The 18,295-nt window shown below is 37.1% G+C and overlaps 1 protein-coding gene across 7 annotated transcripts in view; it reads left to right on the top strand.

Annotated features, from left to right (window-relative positions):
• SLC4A10 (solute carrier family 4 member 10) overlaps positions 1-18,295 on the top strand; it is a 146,578-nt gene that overhangs the window by 105,247 nt on the left and 23,036 nt on the right. For all 7 annotated transcript variants that reach the window (XM_066554075.1, XM_066554077.1, XM_066554074.1 and 4 more), the window contains 7 exons: positions 257-414; positions 2,188-2,275; positions 2,758-2,904; positions 3,474-3,574; positions 4,974-5,148; positions 5,334-5,467; positions 6,597-6,842. In XM_066554075.1, the coding sequence (XP_066410172.1) occupies positions 257-414; positions 2,188-2,275; positions 2,758-2,904; positions 3,474-3,574; positions 4,974-5,148; positions 5,334-5,467; positions 6,597-6,842 (1,049 nt within the window). The remainder of the gene's footprint in view (positions 1-256; positions 415-2,187; positions 2,276-2,757; positions 2,905-3,473; positions 3,575-4,973; positions 5,149-5,333; positions 5,468-6,596; positions 6,843-18,295) is intronic.

Below are 18,295 nucleotides of genomic sequence, written 5' to 3'. Positions count from 1 at the left end.
TATTTGTTGTCTTTATAAATTAATTCTGCTGTGCTTTGTTTCCAAGAAAAATCAGTCAAATAATTAATGTCTAGTTTGATTTAGAGAAACATTTTTATGAAAAGAAAAATATTCAACAGACAAGAACAGTGGAACTGCACAACTGAAATAGCCAAGGTTATAGTGCAGTGATCAGAAAGTCTCTGTCAACAAAGCAGGGGAAAGAAAAAACCCCTGTGAGTAACTTTTAGGTTGTAATTTAATATACTTTCCCCAGGTTGACCTACACTTCATGAAAAAGATACCACCTGGAGCTGAAGCATCAAACATCTTGGTTGGTGAACTCGAGTTCCTGGACCGTGCCGTTGTGGCTTTTGTTAGGCTGTCGCCTGCAGTGCTGCTTACGGGACTGGCTGAAGTTCCAATTCCAACCAGGTACAGCTGGGCTGATCCTGCTTCCTGTTTCCCTGAGGACCTTGGGGGACAGGGTGATGTGCCAGTTACTGAGTGAGGAATTTGGTTTGCTCTTTAACAAAGACATCTCTCAGCCTTCCACTCACCCTGGAAATGATGTGTGGGTATATTCAGACACATACTAGTTTTGAATACCTCACAGATGTAGAAATGTATGTTATAACACACAGTTTATCCTAGACAAACTGGTATTACTCCAGATGAAGTATCTCACTAAGGTGAAATATTCAACTTCATAGAATATTTCATCTGGAACTGAAACTACTTGTGTGATACTGCATAATTATGTACAGAACTAAAAAAAAATGAAGATGAAATTGAGAAAAGGCAAAAAGCAAACTGTTTGATTTGGTTGACTAGGGAAAGTGAGTGAATAGATGGAGAACATGCTGTAAATATATTCTTAAAAAATTTTTACTTCTTCAAAAATTTACTTTGCATGGTACAAAATGAGACTTTTAACCATAAATTTTTTTTAAATTTATTTTTTCCAAGCTGAAACTTTTTCTGATGGAGTACTTTGATTCTGAAAACAAATTGAGGAATTAAAAAAAAAAAAAGAAGTCTAAAATAGACCTTGTATTCAAGTAGAAGAAAATTGGGATAGATCTGTGGTTACATTGGGTCCTGCTGAGGTTAATTCAGATCAAAACTCCAGAGTGATTCTCCCATATCTGTGTTCACTAACTTAACTATTATTGCGGAATCCACCCCCCACTCCCCCCCCCTTTTTTTTTTCATTAATTTGTGCATATGTTTCTACACATATTCTGTCTTTCTTTCCCTTTCCCTCTTTTAGTTTCTATGAAAATAGAATTCCAACAGTAGGCAGTAATGTATTCCAGTTTGTGATGCTCAGGACACTCACATATCACACTCATGTTACGCTATGAAATGCAATGCTGAGACTCAGATCCTTGCTTCTAACCAGATAAACATTTTCCTTGAGTTGTACTTTGTAGTTACAACATACTTTGGATGTTACTTTTTTGATGTTTTCTAGTTTTTGCATGCGTATAGGAAACACTGAGGGAATTGGCTTTGGAAAAAGCTTTTCCTTGTAATCTCCCTCAAATTCCGACAAGAAAAAAAACCACCAAAAGGAAAATAACAGATTTCTTGATTTTTGGTCAAAATAAAAATAGTTACAAATTAGGACAATAAAATGTTTCTGCAAAAATTTGTATGCAATAAAAAAAAAATCAGTAATATACATCAAAAGATTGTCTTTTCCATTGTATAAATCCTCTGCCTTTTATTGAGCTTTACTTGCCTACACCCTCAAGTAGAGACTGTCCAGAGACTTAATGGGGGTAAAAATTATTTAAAAATTATTTTATTTGGGTAAATTTAACATCTCCAAGATTGCAATAATTTATGTAACCATAGCCATTCTTTTGAATTAGCAGAATTAAATAAATTAATGTGTTCTGTACATAGATTACAGTTGCATACATTTATTATGTAAGTTAAGGTTTGTTATGTAAGGAGGTTTTGGTAGCCTCAGTCAAGACTGACTGTTAAGCTTATGACATATTTTTGGAAGTTATTTTCATATTCTTTTTCTAAGCAAAGCTTCATGTTTAAATGCATGTGTGAGGATCTTGAAGGAGATTATATATAGTGTTTATCTGAGAGATTCTTCTAGTCCACATTTTAGATATTTCTGTAATATTAATATTAATTTTGACCATCTATGCTTTACAATTTCCCAAATTTACTTTTAATTTGCAGATTTTTGTTCATTCTTCTTGGACCACTGGGTAAAGGCCAACAATACCATGAGATTGGAAGATCAATTGCAACACTAATGACAGATGAGGTATTTTTATTCGTGGTTCAGTTTTGTACTAACTGAAGAAGTGTAATAGGGAATCTCCAATCCTTCAGATGAAATGTGGCTAATCATTCTGGTGATGACAACGAGCATTCTAACTCATTTCATGTTCTTGTGACAGCCCAGATTATGCTGCTGTAAGGGGGTAACAAAACGAGAAACAATATTCATAAGCGAAGATGTCTTCACCAATAAGGTTCCATTTTACACAGTTGCTTTCCAGTGGATTTAATTTTGTTTAAACTGCAAAATCTCTCAAATATTTAGCAGCCATAAGGATGTTTTTCTGTAGCAGCTGGAATCTCTATGATAACTAAGTACCAGAAGCTATTTTCAGTTGAAGCTGAGATTGTTCAGTGGGAACTTTACAAAGTGTGTTTTATTTCAGATAAGTGGAGCCATTATTTTAGAGGGAGTTCCTTTTCAATCTCTTTTTCCTCCCACGCGCACTTCTCAATTTTTCACAGGTATTCCATGATGTTGCTTACAAAGCAAAGGACCGTAATGACTTGGTGTCTGGAATTGATGAGTTTCTTGATCAGGTTACTGTTCTCCCTCCTGGAGAATGGGACCCAACAATTCGAATAGAACCACCTAAAAATGTTCCCTCTCAGGTTTGTACAGTATAAAATTCAGATACTTTTATAAGTTGTGATGAATTTTTATTATGTAGATTTAAGTCTCATTAATTTAGCATTTAGCAGAGTCACTATGTTTTGCATGCTGTTTTTATTTTAGGTTAATTTTCTTTAGAAGAACCCTTGACTTGCAAGCATACAGTATAGTGCTGACATTTGGTTCAGTTCAGTACTAGTTCTCTCCTGAGTAAATACAGGCAGTTGTATCTAAAGATACTAAATTCAGGGATAAGTGGTCTTAAACATTCTTGATTATTCCAAATAGCCATCGTTTGCTTTTGTTCTAAGCTTATTGCAAGAATTGATCAAGGCTTGCTACTCTTTAAAATGTTTTCTGATACAAAATATTTTTGGTGATCAATTCTTTAAATTTCATAGAATCACAATTCTTTTCACTATTAACTGTCTGGTAATAGAACTCCTTTAGAGCTTATGAGAAGGTTATGCTGATGAATCTTAAAATGAGATTTTTATGTTTAAGCTTTTAACTTTCAGAGCCTGTTTCAGTACTAAAACCCACGAGAAATATCTTTTCCTTCTGGTAGGAGAAGCGTAAGATCCCAGGAGTGCCAAATGGAACTGCAGCCCATGGGGAAGCAGAACATCCTGGGGGACACTCTGGACCAGAACTGCAACGCACTGGAAAGTTAGTGAAAACATATTCCAAATCTTAAGTGTTCAAAGTGATGTTCAAAAGGAATCACAAGGGTCTGATTCTCTCTCAGAAGTGTCTTAGTGCGTAATTTCTTTCAGGCATTTGTCCTGATTTGCATGTGCCACGTAGCTGAAGAGGACAATACATGCTCATTTGCAGAGAGCAGGAGAGGGCAAGAGGGTTTGAGTGTTCTCATTGTGTTTATTGCAAGCTCCTTTCTCTAATATTTATGAAGGCCAGACCTTTCTTAAACTTGATTAATGTTTCTTGGTTTTGTACAGGATGAAGGGAAACTTGATATAGTGTTGTGCCATATATTATGAATACTTACAGCTCTTTTGTAGTTGAAGTTTCTGGGTTGTGCAGCTTTAGCATTTCTTTTTTACCTCAGTAAGCTGTGATATGTCCTGGTACATGAGGCTGTGGTTACCCTGGTGGCTGCAATATACAGAATGAAGAATTTGCCCCAAGGAATACTTGTTTTCTCTCATCTAATATGGTGTGGTGTAAGTGCATCAGCTGTCAGTGCATCAGGCTGCCTTAGTGTAGTGTAGCTGGGCAATAGATGTTTCTTTTACTTTGCTGCCTCCTGACATTTAAATACTGTTCCTACCTTTAGCATGAAGCTAAAGATTCAGCTGCAGTGCTGGTGTGCACTGGGGCAGGGGAGGTGATGGCCAGTCTGGCTGGAAGTTGTTCTCTCACCAGAGAATCTTCTAATTGACAGCTTGAAGGATTGTTTTAATATTTAGGAGGTAGTAGCACTACACCACCTTCTTTACCTCAGCATGATCTGATACATTGTGTGCCTGTGAGGAAAAGAGCATTGTGGGGTTATTTACTTTAGCTGTATGGTATTTTGTAAGGGACCGTCTGTTCCTAGATATTTGATTATACTTGACACAGTGTAAATGACGAAAGATGACAGCTCTTGTCCTTGAAAAATGGTAGCATATATTCATTTCTGTCATCAAGTGTATTTAGGAATAGGTTCTCAAATAAAGAATGTGAAGCTGTTGTGGGCAAATAGGCACTGTGATACCTCTCTAATTAAACAAATGTAAAGACTTATTTCATGTAATAAACAGTTTGGTTTAGTGCATGGGAGCAAGCAATTGTTCAGAACTTTGGTGTCTGGATGATTTGATTAGTTGAAGAATTTATAAAAGAGACATGTTAATGAGTTTGTTTTAAAACCACAATAATTTCCTGGTTGAAGTTACAAAGACAGGCTTCCTATAAACTTATTTTTTATGAAGGGTGAAACATAAGAGTATGAATCATTTGATCAAGGAACAGTAGCATCTCTGCAGTGTGATTGAAGCAATACTGTAAAAGAAAGTTTTGTGTGCCACCTTAATTGATTTGAGCTCTTCTATGTTTTCTTTAGATTTTTTGGAGGATTAATTTTAGATATCAAAAGAAAAGCTCCCTTCTTCTGGAGTGACTTCAGGGATGCTCTCAGTCTGCAGTGTCTGGCATCATTTTTGTTTCTCTACTGTGCTTGCATGTCTCCTGTCATCACATTTGGTGGTCTGCTGGGAGAAGCAACTGAAGGTCGTATAGTATGTGTTAAATCTGAACTTTTAAAACAAACTTATAGTCCTAGTTTCGTGGTTTGTATTTCCTTACTGTTGCATGAATCACCTTTATATATTGGTGTTTCAATGTTTAGAAGGCTATGGACTAAGACATTGCAATAAGAACCTGTTTGAAAATTTATGGACACTTCTCTCTGTGTCGTATTCAGAGTGCAATAGAATCGCTGTTTGGAGCATCCATGACTGGAATTGCCTACTCTCTTTTTGGTGGACAGCCTCTCACTATACTTGGCAGCACAGGACCAGTTTTAGTGTTTGAGAAGATCTTATTCAAATTTTGCAAGTAAGTGAAGATCATGATATTACTCATCCTTCATTTGTTTTCAGGTAAAAGTAGAGACACCTATCCCAAAGTTGAAATTCTAAGCAGTGCACTACAAGATAAATTGTTGCCTTTATCATCTTGTAGAGTCCAAAAATTATGCAGTGAATTGGTAAAGTGGAAAGGTGAATTTTCTTAAATTTAGGGCTTTTGTTTGTTTTAAAGCCTTCCCTTCCTTCCCTTCCTTCCTCCCTTCCACTCCTGTTTTGAAGGGAATGACTGCTTCAGGATATTTGTGGGGATTTTTTTGGGTTTTCTTTTGAATATTATCATTCTCTACTCTGAGGTAATATATTTAAATCAGTGGTTTATCTCATCCCTAACTTGAAAGGTGTTGTTTCTCACCAAGAAAGTGCAGGCAGTAGAAGTGGTCCCTCTTTCAATAGTCACTAATACAGGCCATGCCATTCCCTCACCTGGACAGAGAGAGGGTGAGGTGTCCTGCCACAAGAGCCACATTTAGGCTCATGTGCTGTACTTGTCATGTCTCTGCCACAGTGTGGGTAAAAATGATGTCTCCATTTGGAAGCCATCATGCTTCTCTGCCATCCAGTCTGCTTTTCTGCCTCACTGCTGTGACAGGGACTTCTGTGGCAGGATCTCCTGCACAACAGAGAGTAGGAAACCCCGCTTAGCACTCAGAATTTCTCGCACCTTCAGACAGACCTTTCAGTTTGCTGTGATAATGTCACACGGTGTGTTTGGAGCTCTATTATCATATGCAGTAAGCTTACAGAATTTTGATGAAAGTTGTTATAGCTACTCTTTCACAGCATAAAAAGAAATTGACAGGTGTTGGCTGTTCACAAAGCAGGATATGGGATAAAAAGTGAGTGGACCTTACACACTTTGTGTGTGACTACTCTCAAAGCTGCTCACGTGATTACTTTAGTAGAGATAGAACTCCTTTTGTCCTGTTAATTGGGAGAAGAGCTCTGGTCAGGAGGTGACTTGATCTTCTGTTCACATTAAGTACATAATTTCTGATTCAGACTGTCCCCAAAAAGGAAATTTTGGAGCTGCTTTGTCTCCATTTACTGTGACTGGACAAAAGGTTGAGTGAGTTGGTGTTTTTTTCTCTCCTTTTTAGAGAGTATGGGTTGTCATACCTTTCTCTGAGAGCCAGCATTGGGCTGTGGACTGCAATCCTGTGCATCATCCTTGTTGCAACTGATGCAAGCTCCCTAGTCTGCTACATTACCCGGTTTACTGAAGAAGCCTTTGCTTCTCTTATCTGCATCATTTTCATTTATGAGGCCTTAGAGAAGCTGTTTCATCTCAGTGAGACATATCCAATCAACATGCATAATAATTTGGAGCTGCTGACAAAGTACTCGTAAGTAAGATTTCTTCTCTTAAGCTGTTAGGGTTTTTTATCCATAGGTTGTTTTCTCTGCAAGGAGCACTGCAGGAAGAGTTTGCAGTAATTGCAGCATGTAGAAGCTACTCAGTCACTACGGTGTCTTATGGAAGTGGTAATTACTGGGGGGATGTGTACAAGCAGGACATATTTACTTAAGATAAGTAAAAAATTTATTTCCAGACTTGCGGTTTGGAAAAGCTTCAATATAATTAACCTGGAAATCCTAGAATTAAAAATAGGACTTAAAGGGACCTTGGTTTTAGGTCTCTATTCATTCTTATTTAATGAGACTTAATTCATGGTCTCTTCCTGTAACCTTGTACTTATGATTTATAATCTTTAAATGGCAACAGGATATTCAGGTAATGTTTGTATATCATATTTATCTTGTTTTGTTTTGGGTTTTTTTTTCCCAAATTGAAACATTCACCTTTCTAAAAGGTTGTAAGTAGATGTACCTGCTTTATTTTTACCTCTCTGGCATTTAGGTCCAGGCTTAATTTGCAAGAGCTGAAGTGGATTTGGAATTGTTAGATGGATCTCAGTACTTCACAATCAATTTGTTCTTAATACAAAGATTTTTAATCTCGCTCCATTTAAACAGCTTTACTTTATTGTGAAGTTTAAACAGGTACTAATCTACTTGGGGAATAAAAAAAGTGAATTGCTTTTATCGATATTATTTCATTGAGAAGTAAACCCTCATAGACCTCTTTCTGTGATATGAGAACAAAAATGTTGTTCTAGTAAAGGACAAGATCCTAGTCTGTCCTGAGGCCAGTTAAGCTTGGTCACATCAGTAAATAAAATTTACTTAAAAAGCATTTTCAATGAAAATCTCTCTCCAGAAATGTCTTTATTTCATTGAACCCACTTGAACCCTCTGCATGAGCTGGGTGGGGCCCTAAAGCAACAGTGCTTGAACAGTGCCACATCTTCTGTTCACTGGAAAAACAGGAGTGTCTCAACCAAATGTCTCATTTGCATTTTAAGCTGGGAAAAACAGAACACAGCAACAGAGAAAACATTTGAGCTTTGTGTATATTATCACTAGAAAAATAGTTAGCAAATCCTGACTCTGAATGTACATTATGTACCTTAATACACAGAACAAGTTAGAGAAACCATAGTTCTGCTGTGACATATTCTCATCATGCTGAAGATTTTATTATTCCTCTCTAATAGTTTAATCAGTAGACAAAGGAATATTAATTTGAAGACATAACAACAGACATCAATACCATGCATGCAGTTGAGGTTATATCCTCTTATATAACTTTAATCACCTTCTATGAAGTAGATATTTTACTGTGAAGACCTTCATGTAGCAGAGTCTTTGCAGATTTTTTTTCTTTTCCTTGAACATGATGTCCTCCCATAGTTTTGAAAATCAGATGTTGAAATGCTAGAAAAAGACAAAAAATTATTTAGAAAAAATTTACCAGGTGGAGCTGAGATATTAAAATATATAATGGAAAGCATGAGTACAAGTAGAAACATGGGTTCCTGGGTAGCTATATTGGTGGTTAGCTGAATCCCATAATATTGCTAGAGATTTCAGAGAAATGAGTTTAACAGTCCTGCTTGCAGGGGAACAGTCATAGCTATGTCTATATTTTGTCAAAATGTTTTCTCATTATAATCCTTGTGTTAATCAATAAATGTTGTTGGTCTTAGTTAGAATGCCATACAATAATCAGAATCCCAGACTGGTTTTTGAAGGGTGGTGTTTTATTGCTGCCTGCTCTTGGTAACTGAGCAATGAATGTAAAATGTGCAGAATACACAGAATGATAAAAAAGTAGCCTTTGTCATCCTCCAGGTACACCTATTGACCTGTCCTGGCCTACAGTGTTGGAATACCAGCACAAGAGTTTTAGATTTTTCAAACACAACTTCTGAAAGAAAAGTGTCTTCCAGATGTTTGGAAGAAAGATTTCACCACTGCCTGGTGTTTTCAAACACATATATCAGAATTGTTTGATATCACTTCAAACACATATATCATTATTTGATATCAAACTTATTTGAGATAGTTTTTTTGTAGTTATTTGAGTTTATTATTTCATACCTATATTTTCAGTTATTCTTTCACTCTGTGTAGTGTGTATTTGAGTTATTAATTATTTGAGTTTATTATTTCATACCTATATTTTCAGTTATTCTTTCACTCTGTGTAGATAGTACAAATAGATTGCCTTTTAAACTCTTCTATTAAATCTCACATTTGGCACTTATATTGTATCTTCTACTTGCAGCATGTTCCTGTTTATTATCAATGATGCCTGTAGCAACTGACCCCACTAACAGCAAAATGCCCAGCTGTAGACATATAGCTCTTATGGGTTGGGACTTACATTTTTTAGCTTTGAAACTGACTTTTAGAAATGGCAGTGTACTGACAATCAATGCATTACCTTGTAAGAACATATCTGCTGCTGTCCAAGGATCTGTGCTGTGAACACAGCAAAAGGCTAATTCCAGCCTCTCCTGTTCTCTCCATTCCTTTCTCTTTCATCTGAGATTAATTAGTTATTCAGAACCAGTCCCAAAAGATTGGGAGAATTGAAAGATGTGGTCAGTTGCAACAACTCTACATCAGGTGCCCAAGTCAGCTTTCACACAGACTTGATGCAATCTGAACTCCGTGGGCTTGCTGTGCAAATGTGCACATATTAGTGTTACTCTGTCCACATACAGTGGCATTTTGCCCAGAAGGTGAGGTGTCACAATTTTCATCCCCATGGAGTCATCAAAAAGCATTTCAAGTACTCTGAGTCTCTGCTCAAATGTCTGTACACGACTCAGTTCTGGAAAGATAAACTAAAAGATGGATAAGCATGAAAGTTTACTCAAAATAAAAATCTCTCTTGTGTGTACTTGAATTTGGGAAATACTGATTTCACAAGGAATTAGCTTTTCCTGCAGCATCTGATTCCAGTCCTTCTACTTATAGCTTAAAGGGGTAACAAACTTGGGCTGAAATTGGTCCTGTCCTTAAAGGACCAGCATACTCTGTTACAGAAGCTAATTAGTATCTGCTGTTTTGCTAATTAAAACAGCTGTTTGCATTTTCCTCTTTGGGGATTTTAAAGACAAGTTTTTAATTGTTAGTAAAGCCTTGGCAGGTCTTTAATTAGCCATGGGTGATCTTCAAAAGGTTGAGCAACTCATTTCTCTTTGAATGCTCAACCAAAGCTTATGTAAAACTTTATCTTGGATCTGCAATTCTATGCTAGAAAACTTGGGTTGCACTGTAAAATTTCTGTGTTTTCTTTGCCCACTCCAAAAGTTGATGATAAATTGGTCGGAACACTGAATGTATTTGAAATTTTTAGTGTATGCTGTGGCCCAGCTGTCCTCTTTTCTCCCATGGGCTTTCTGAGGATGCTCTGATATCCACAGGTTGTCTGTCCACATGCCAGTACTGTTCCTTTGCCCTGGTGAAGACATGAGTTTGACCCAGGAAAAGTCATTGGCATTCTGTTAGTGCTTTCTTTGGAATACTAGAAAGACAAAGAAAGCAGTAATTTTAAATGGTTGGTGTTTCAACCAAATTGAAACCATATTTCAAGTGAAAAGAAAACCCATTCTGGGGTTTTCAAGCCCATTTTTGGTGGGCTTGAATTCTCTCATACTCTCTGTTGAGAGTTATGTTGAGAGTACTCATAGAGTCTCTGTTGCAGCGATTTCATGTAAAATACTGCACTGCATGCATCTCTTATATTTGAGAGTACAGGAGTCATTACTAATATCTGCCATAATACACCTTAGAAGACAAAGAAGAACATTCCAAACCGTTTGGATTTTTTTTTTAGTTTTTAATCAAGCACACCTAAATATTTGAAAATCAACTGAAAGTCCTCCTAAAAGATTTCTTAAAAATTACCTTTAGTATTTTACCATTTAAAGTAGAAGGTAGGTTTTGAGTTCGTTACAGAATTCTACCTCAAAACGACAAAAATACCTTTTTGCATGATCTTTTTGCATGATGCACTTTTTACTCATTTTTAAATTTTATTTTTTACTCTGTATTGAAATACAGAATAAATACAGTGATCTACTTAAAGGCAAATCCATTCAGCATTTATATGTAACTTTTTCCTAAAACATCATATTTTTGATATGGATGAGAAAGAATAAAGCATTTAAGTGATAAATCAAAGGAAGGACAAAGACAGCCTGATTTTCAGTGTGGTACTGTGCTGTATTTTCTTATTTTTAAATTGTGTTGTTTTGAAGGAACTTGAATAGAGTAGCTACATTGTTTATTAAATTAAGTACAAATACTTCTTGATCAGAGCATTTCTTTTTTTTTATGTGACCTTTTTGTATTTGTCATGCCATTAGCATTTGTAGGTTGGCATAGCAACTCTCTTATTTCTGCACTCTCCTCCTCCTGTTTTTATCCTACCCTGGTAGCAAATATATCTCCAGTTAGTGAAACCTGTCTGGAACGCTGATGCCCATCAGTTTTAAAGTGTATATTAAATATTAGAATGTTATTTTTGCTAGGAAAAGAGAACCCCATATTGGAGCAGATAAACCCCCCTGGTTTTAAAAGGAAAACAGAATAAGCATTGTGGATGAAAGGAATATGATTTAGAAAGCAGTCCAGTAGTCTTTAAAATATGAGCATTTTAAGATAGTTTTCTTAGAATACAGAAGTTCAGTTATTTCTCAGGGTGAGGTTGCTTAGATTTTTATATACCTTTTTGGTATATAAAGGAATTTTATATACCTTTTTGGTTTTTATTAATTCTTTTTTCAAAGTGATGAATTCATGTTGTTTTAATAATTCTTTACCAGAAGTTACTCAATTATTAACAGATTACATTGAATAATTTTAAAGTGATTTCTTGGCATAGTAATATGCATATTGCAATCTGTCTTGGTATTGACATGCACTTAAGCATTAGGAGTAGAAAATCCCACTCTGATGTAATTAGGGAGCCAAGATCATGTCAATCTCAGTATCATTTCAGGCTATAGAAACTACTGCTTCTAGAAGGCATTGTGAAGATTGGTTTTGTGCATAGCACTGTTTGCACAAGCAAGTTTTAAACCTTCCATTATCTATACAAATTAATCTAAAGACATCATTATTGGATGCAAATTAGGTTGGTTCATACCCTGTATCTCTTAAGCTGCAGGTGGAATGGGAAGAGTCAGCAGTGATGAGCACAGTGGTGCTCATTATGGTCCCAGGCATGTAATTGAATTTCAATTCCTGAAATGATTTCTTTGAGGTCAGATATGAAAATAGATTTTCTGTTTCCCTTCTTTGTAGTTTTTTCCTACAGTTAAGTAACTGTGGCATATACTGTGTGTCCTCCCCTAAGAATATCCCTCTTCTTCCCAGAACCAACCAAGTGCCATCACTGAGTTTAACTGCTGGTTGCCTTTTGCTTCTTGACAAACCTTGGAATCCAGGATTTCTTTTTCTTTATTCTATTTTTTCCAAGACTTCTCTGTGCCTGCCCAACTCAGCTGACTTGTTTGTCTCTTTCTCCATCATTTGAACCCAGAGAGTGCCCACCTTGTTTTGTTCTTTCCTACTACTTGTCCCCTCCACTTTGGAAATAGATCTCCTTGCTAAGCAATTCTCCACAGCATTCAGTTTGTAGTTGGTAGCTGGTCTACACAATGCCTTCAAAATCTAGGAAGGAATCTGTGGGTGGATTTTTACAGTACCTTTACGTGTATTGATGCATTGCACCTGCACAGTTGAAACTCAAACTGACCATGTAGCACTGCAATGTATTGCAGTAATTATTTCTGTACCAGCATTATACTGAACTTCTTCTCTCTTAAGTATATGCACTCTTAACTTTGGAAGTAGGGTGAAGTGACATCCTAGAAGTATTTCACAGTGGAAGCTTTCAGATGAATTGTCAGTATCCCCAGAGTTGCACTGCTTTACTGCGCCGGAATTTCTGTGTATGGCAGTTACACACCATAGTGCTGCTGCAAATGCAGGGACTGCATACTGCAGCAGATAGCTAATAAAACCCAACCTTCAAGGTTAACAAAGCTACAATATGATTATAAATATGTTTTCTAGACTTTCCCCTTGAAAAAACACTGTTGTCTTCTTTTGTGCTATCCAAAAGAACCTGATTCTTTGAGATGTCTTCAGGCTAACATCAGTTCCCCTTCTCAGATTTATCTTTGTTTCTTTCTCCATCAAACTATTGTACTGCTGAGTGCGTTGTTTAGGTGCTTTCATAGGCTTTTATATTTTCCTCCTGAACGTAACCAACTAAACTATACAGCCTTGAACCTTAGAGAATATTTGTGGATGCCTACTGATGTTCGTGACTGTCAGAGATGGGCCACATAACAGTGGTTGTAATTCAGGATGGCAGAGCTCATAAATAAATGAAGAAAAAAATCTTGTCTTGCCATGACAGCTGCGCTGTGAAAGGGTTTCATGATACTGAGAATAGAACTTAACTGACAAGTCCATTTTCCATCACTATTAATTATTTTGTTTCCAGTCTTTTATCCACCGAGGCTTTGATTTAGTTGGTATGAAGGTTGGCGCAAGGAATATAAGGCAAATAAAATGCCAAGGTCTGCAGGTATTGTAGGTATGAGATAGCAGAGAAGATATCATTTTATGTTACTGTTGTTGTCCTCTTCCCATAGAAGTTGTTGGACAGACAGAAGGATTCTGTGAATGCCCATAATTCCCATGAAAATGGTGTATTTGCAGAAAACCTAAACATGCATAGCATAGTGCCATTAATATACTTCAGCCTTGTAAATGCATCATAAAGAATACCTATATCTTACTTTAAAAACAAACATAGGGATGTTATCTTCCATTTCATCTTCCTCTGTCTCTGTTATGTGATCAGTGCAGAGCACGCTCAGAGCATCCTCTGTGCTAGGGGAAAACCTTCCTACTCATACTACCAAATATGTGCTCTGATATTCAGTGAGACATATTGTTTAAACAAGCACATTTTGCAACTTATTTGTCATACTTGCCTGCAGTTTTTTAAGTATTATAAATATTCATATAGAGCAAATCTCATTCTCAGGCTATCTTAAGTGAGCCAGAAAGGCATTTTTCCCTTCTAGCAAGGGGAAATGGTATATTGACTAATCAGGAAGAAGCTGCAGTTGCATCTTTTATAGATCATATCCTTATCTAGTATAAATAGGTGGAGCATACAATATGTAAATGCTGGAAAAATAAGAGATCCAAACCAGTGCCTGTTGAATTTTATAAAATCATTGATAGTAAGTGCCTCCTAGTCTCGAAAACCTGCTGCTGAAAAATGGTGACTGCTGTGGGATGAATGGTCATGGGGCTTTCAAAGGGAGCTGCACTGTTTAAGTGTGGTTTATTTACTCACAAAAACACTGTCTGAGGCTCTTTTTTGAAGCTGGACAGGCACCATACTACATTAAAGTCTGTGTGGGGAGCAGAACATGCAGAGTAAAGAGAAGAAAATGGTGAAGAAGCAGTTTGAAGAAGCAGGAGTAAGAGGTGGATATTGTAAGACTAGACTGAGGTTAATTTGAATTGAAAAACTAAATGTGGGAAATAAGTTTCTTGTTTTTCAGTTAACAGAAAATTAGAGTCAGGATGCAAGTGGTTTTAGTAAAGAACCTTTTAGCTGTTGAGCAGCCATGATATTTGTATTTTATTGCTAATCTAAAAAGGAGGGGGAAAATATTCCCCAACATGACATATAAAGTGATAGGTTTTTAATTTGCTAACTAATATTCCCTTTCCCATAGTCCAGAGAAAGAGGGATAATACAGACAGTCTTTTTGGTGCTATTAAGGATAGTAATAACTGTTCCTTTTGTGGAACAAAGAACACTGATAGTTATCTGAGATTTCCTGAAGTTGCTCTTGTGGGATGCTAGCTCCGCTCTCTGAAAACAGGACAAGTTTTAGATGTTGCATGCAGCAAAGTTAGGATGGCTGCCTCTAATTAATGAAGTGAACGAGACTGAGACTTATGAACCAAAACCTAAAACAGCTAAGAAATTGTGAGGAGTTAAGGGGGACAAAGAAGAGAAGTGGGGAGTGACCTTATACTGCCTATATGTTACAATTGAATTGGTGCTAAAGATTAAGATGAAATTTTGATCCTCCAATAAAAGGGAGAGAGGTACAGGCTCCAGGGGATACCCGTCTGTCATGCAGTCCTAAAATTGTTTATTTCAAATCTACCCTTGTTCTCCATTCTGATTTGCCTGAGATTTCTTGAGTGCTTTGGAAGGTGTATGGGCAATAAAGACTCCTTGCTCTGGTTACTGTTTCTAGCTAGCAGGTTCAGGTTATTCTTCATTCTCATTTTGTCAGTTCTCATCTTACAACAGTTCTGAGTTGTCTGAAGACTATCTTGTCTGAAATGGTTCATTTATCTACCTCAGAAGTATAATCCACTTTCTATTAGGCTGTATTAGATTTTTAAATACTCTAAAAGAAAACAAGCTCCACTGATATCTGTCTAGCTGCAAAATATGGACATTTTAAATACAGGTAGGGGCCTGTGACTGGGTATCTAGTGCCGCTTTAGATCTCTCAGCCTCCAGCTGCTTTGAAAACAAAGGCATGAGTCAACGAAGATCCTCTCATATGTCCCAACTCATCATGGATATCCCAGACACCATGGAGTGTACAGTCACCCATGCTAAACATCTGAATTGCTACCAGGAGATCAGAATGTGTTGCCATATTCAAAAGGGTAAAGATAAAAAATTATTTATTTCTCTCATCAGTGTGATGAAATGGATGTGTGGAGATTGGCAGCAAAGATTGCCCCCCCCCCAGGGTGACACCTATGCTTTTGCTACCAAAATCAGTGTCAGATTGTTCCCTGCCTTTGTTCTAGCCAGGAGGAAAGAGAATCAAAAGAATCCTTTAGAATCTTTTAGTATCAGGAAGATCATTGCTGACTTATCACTCAAAGACACAAGAGTACCCTGCTAAGTTGGTACTGTATTTAAAGATGAATATGTTGCTTAGAAAATACAGGTGTTTGTATAGTCAATTACTCATTTGGTAATAGCATAAACTCCCCACAGACCCCTTGTCGTGGGCAAGTGCTCAGCACTTTAAACAACTTATAAGAATGTAAGAGCATTTGAATCCCCAAGAGGAAATAATTTTTTGCTTATTCCAGCATTCTGAGTAATATTTTATAAGGAAAATAGAAGGATGTGTTAGTGTTAACTATTCAGTGTATTTTGGTTTTTCTGGCAGAACTACTCAAAGTAAAAATGGCAATGAAGGAGACTAAAATACTAAAAATATTAAAGTAGGAAGCATAATTTCATTAATGTGAGATTATTCTTGAAGGTCAGTTACATTGGGAAATAGTTATCATTGAAGCAATTAAATCTGTTATGAAACAAGACATTTTGGTAGATAATGTTTTTATGTTTTGGCACTGAATGGTACCTTCATTTGTGTTTTCTGGGATGGACAGGGAGTGTTTTACTATCTCACAGTTCTATAATGTTAAGCAATTAGTGGGATGCTGGAAGACAGTAATACCATGATACAATCTCGCATCAAAATGTCAGTGTTGCCAAAACACGTACAATATTGAAAGCAATGCAATGTTGTATATATCAAAACACTGAGATCATTGTTTGAATGGTCTTCTGAGTAGAAACAGGATCTGATCTCCACCGTTAGGGCCTAGCTCTGCCCCCATTCAGTGACAGAAACACTGTGCAGGGCAATTTTGGTCTGTGTGGGTGTAGTTTGCACAAGTCTCTTATTTGCTGATGATCAGTCTGCCATTGCTAAATGCCTGTGAAACTTGGTAAAGACCAGACTGGAATGCTGTGCAGGAGGAAAGTGATATTACTATAGAAATAAACAGATGATCTCATCTGAAGGTGATTTACCTGAGCTGTATTAAAGTATAGCTTCAAGCGTCACGTTTCTGAGGAAATAGAAATGTTGGCTCCTCTAACGTTTGAATGTAATTTTGCAGTTTGCAGCAAGTGTAGCTGTGCCATGTAGTGCTGGCGACAGGCACAGTCTCCCCTTCTAGTGAGGAAGTGACTGAATGAGCAGCCCCTGCCACCCTGGCCTGCTGTAATCAAACCCTGGCCCGGCGTCCGGCCAGCCTGCGATCGGCGATGGACACCAGGGCCAGGGAGCTCCTGTGCTCCCAGAAAACAGCAGTAACCTCACACAGCCACCTCTGTACTGCTGCATGAACATCCAATACTCCCTTGCAATACATGATGTAGCCATACTGTTTGTTGGCTTTATTCTGCTCCTGTAGCTCACTGGTAGTGATGTGCTTCATTTAACCCATCCTCTAATACCTTGGACTACACATTGAACACGCGTTCATTCTGCACTTAGGGCCTGATCCAAAGCATATTAAATATGTTTGAAAGATCCAGTCAAGGACTTTTGGGTCAGGCCCTCTACTTCTCTGAATGCAGTTGCTTTTTTTTCTTTTTTTTTTTCTTTGCTTTTTGTTCATGGGGTGTGGGGGTTTTCTCTTTCTTTTGGAAATAGCTGCATTTAAAATAAAAGCAAGGAGTTGCACAAAGACAACCTGCATCTTTTCTTCTCTATGTATTAAATGCAGCTGTTGTCACATGTATAGTATTGTAATTGAAATAGAATGTCAGTGTTGTGTCCTCATGGTGTAGATGGTAGAATTTAATATATAGAAAATCAAACAAATCTAGATGAGTATTGTCATTTTGTGGAGAGATAAACAGTCACATAGAAAATAGATAGCATAGGTAAGTGCATAAACTGATATTCTGCTACAGCTGTAATGCAGTTTATATTTAGTGGCCTGCACGCAATAGTCAGATGTTATCCTGTCCCCAGCTACTCTTGAAAACTTTATCAGAGAGTACACAATTTATTTAAAGTCATCATAAGCACATTAAAATACTAGCAGACTCGATGGTGCTATAGATTATTAAAGCAGAATTAATTTAAAGCGTATTGCAAAGCACACTTGACATCTTGGATCCTACAGAGTATCCTGGATGTTTTGAAGGCTTTGTCAAAGAAAAAGCCTCCCACAGTTGCTTCAGAGGCTTTAAAGATTTCATTTTGATTTTAAATTACTTATTTTTAAATTACTTATTGTCCTCCTACACTGCCTCGTCACATTTTGTGTGTTAAAATACACAATCTAGAATGAAAACTGTGCTTTTACAGCAGCTATGGGGAAAAGAGAAACAAGGGACACAGAGTTCAGAGAGCTTTTGGTGCTGGTGATCCTGACATTCAGAGCCCTGACAATTGACTGGGTAGTTGGGCAATTTTGCATGCAAAGGCATATTTCCATCTAGGAAAGAAAGAGGACACAGAGAGTTTGTTATTTGGGAAATGGATCTGGCTGGAGCTGTACATAGCATCTAATGTCCATGTAGAGAAGTGTTAGGTGTAAGAGGGTGGAACAGGGCCAG

The sequence above is a fragment of the Molothrus aeneus genome, chromosome 7 (assembly GCF_037042795.1).
Source record: "Molothrus aeneus isolate 106 chromosome 7, BPBGC_Maene_1.0, whole genome shotgun sequence".
NCBI classification, from domain to species: Eukaryota; Metazoa; Chordata; class Aves; order Passeriformes; family Icteridae; genus Molothrus; species Molothrus aeneus.
The sequence above is the reverse complement of the archived record's forward strand: the minus strand, read 5'-3'. Positions and strand labels throughout refer to the sequence as shown.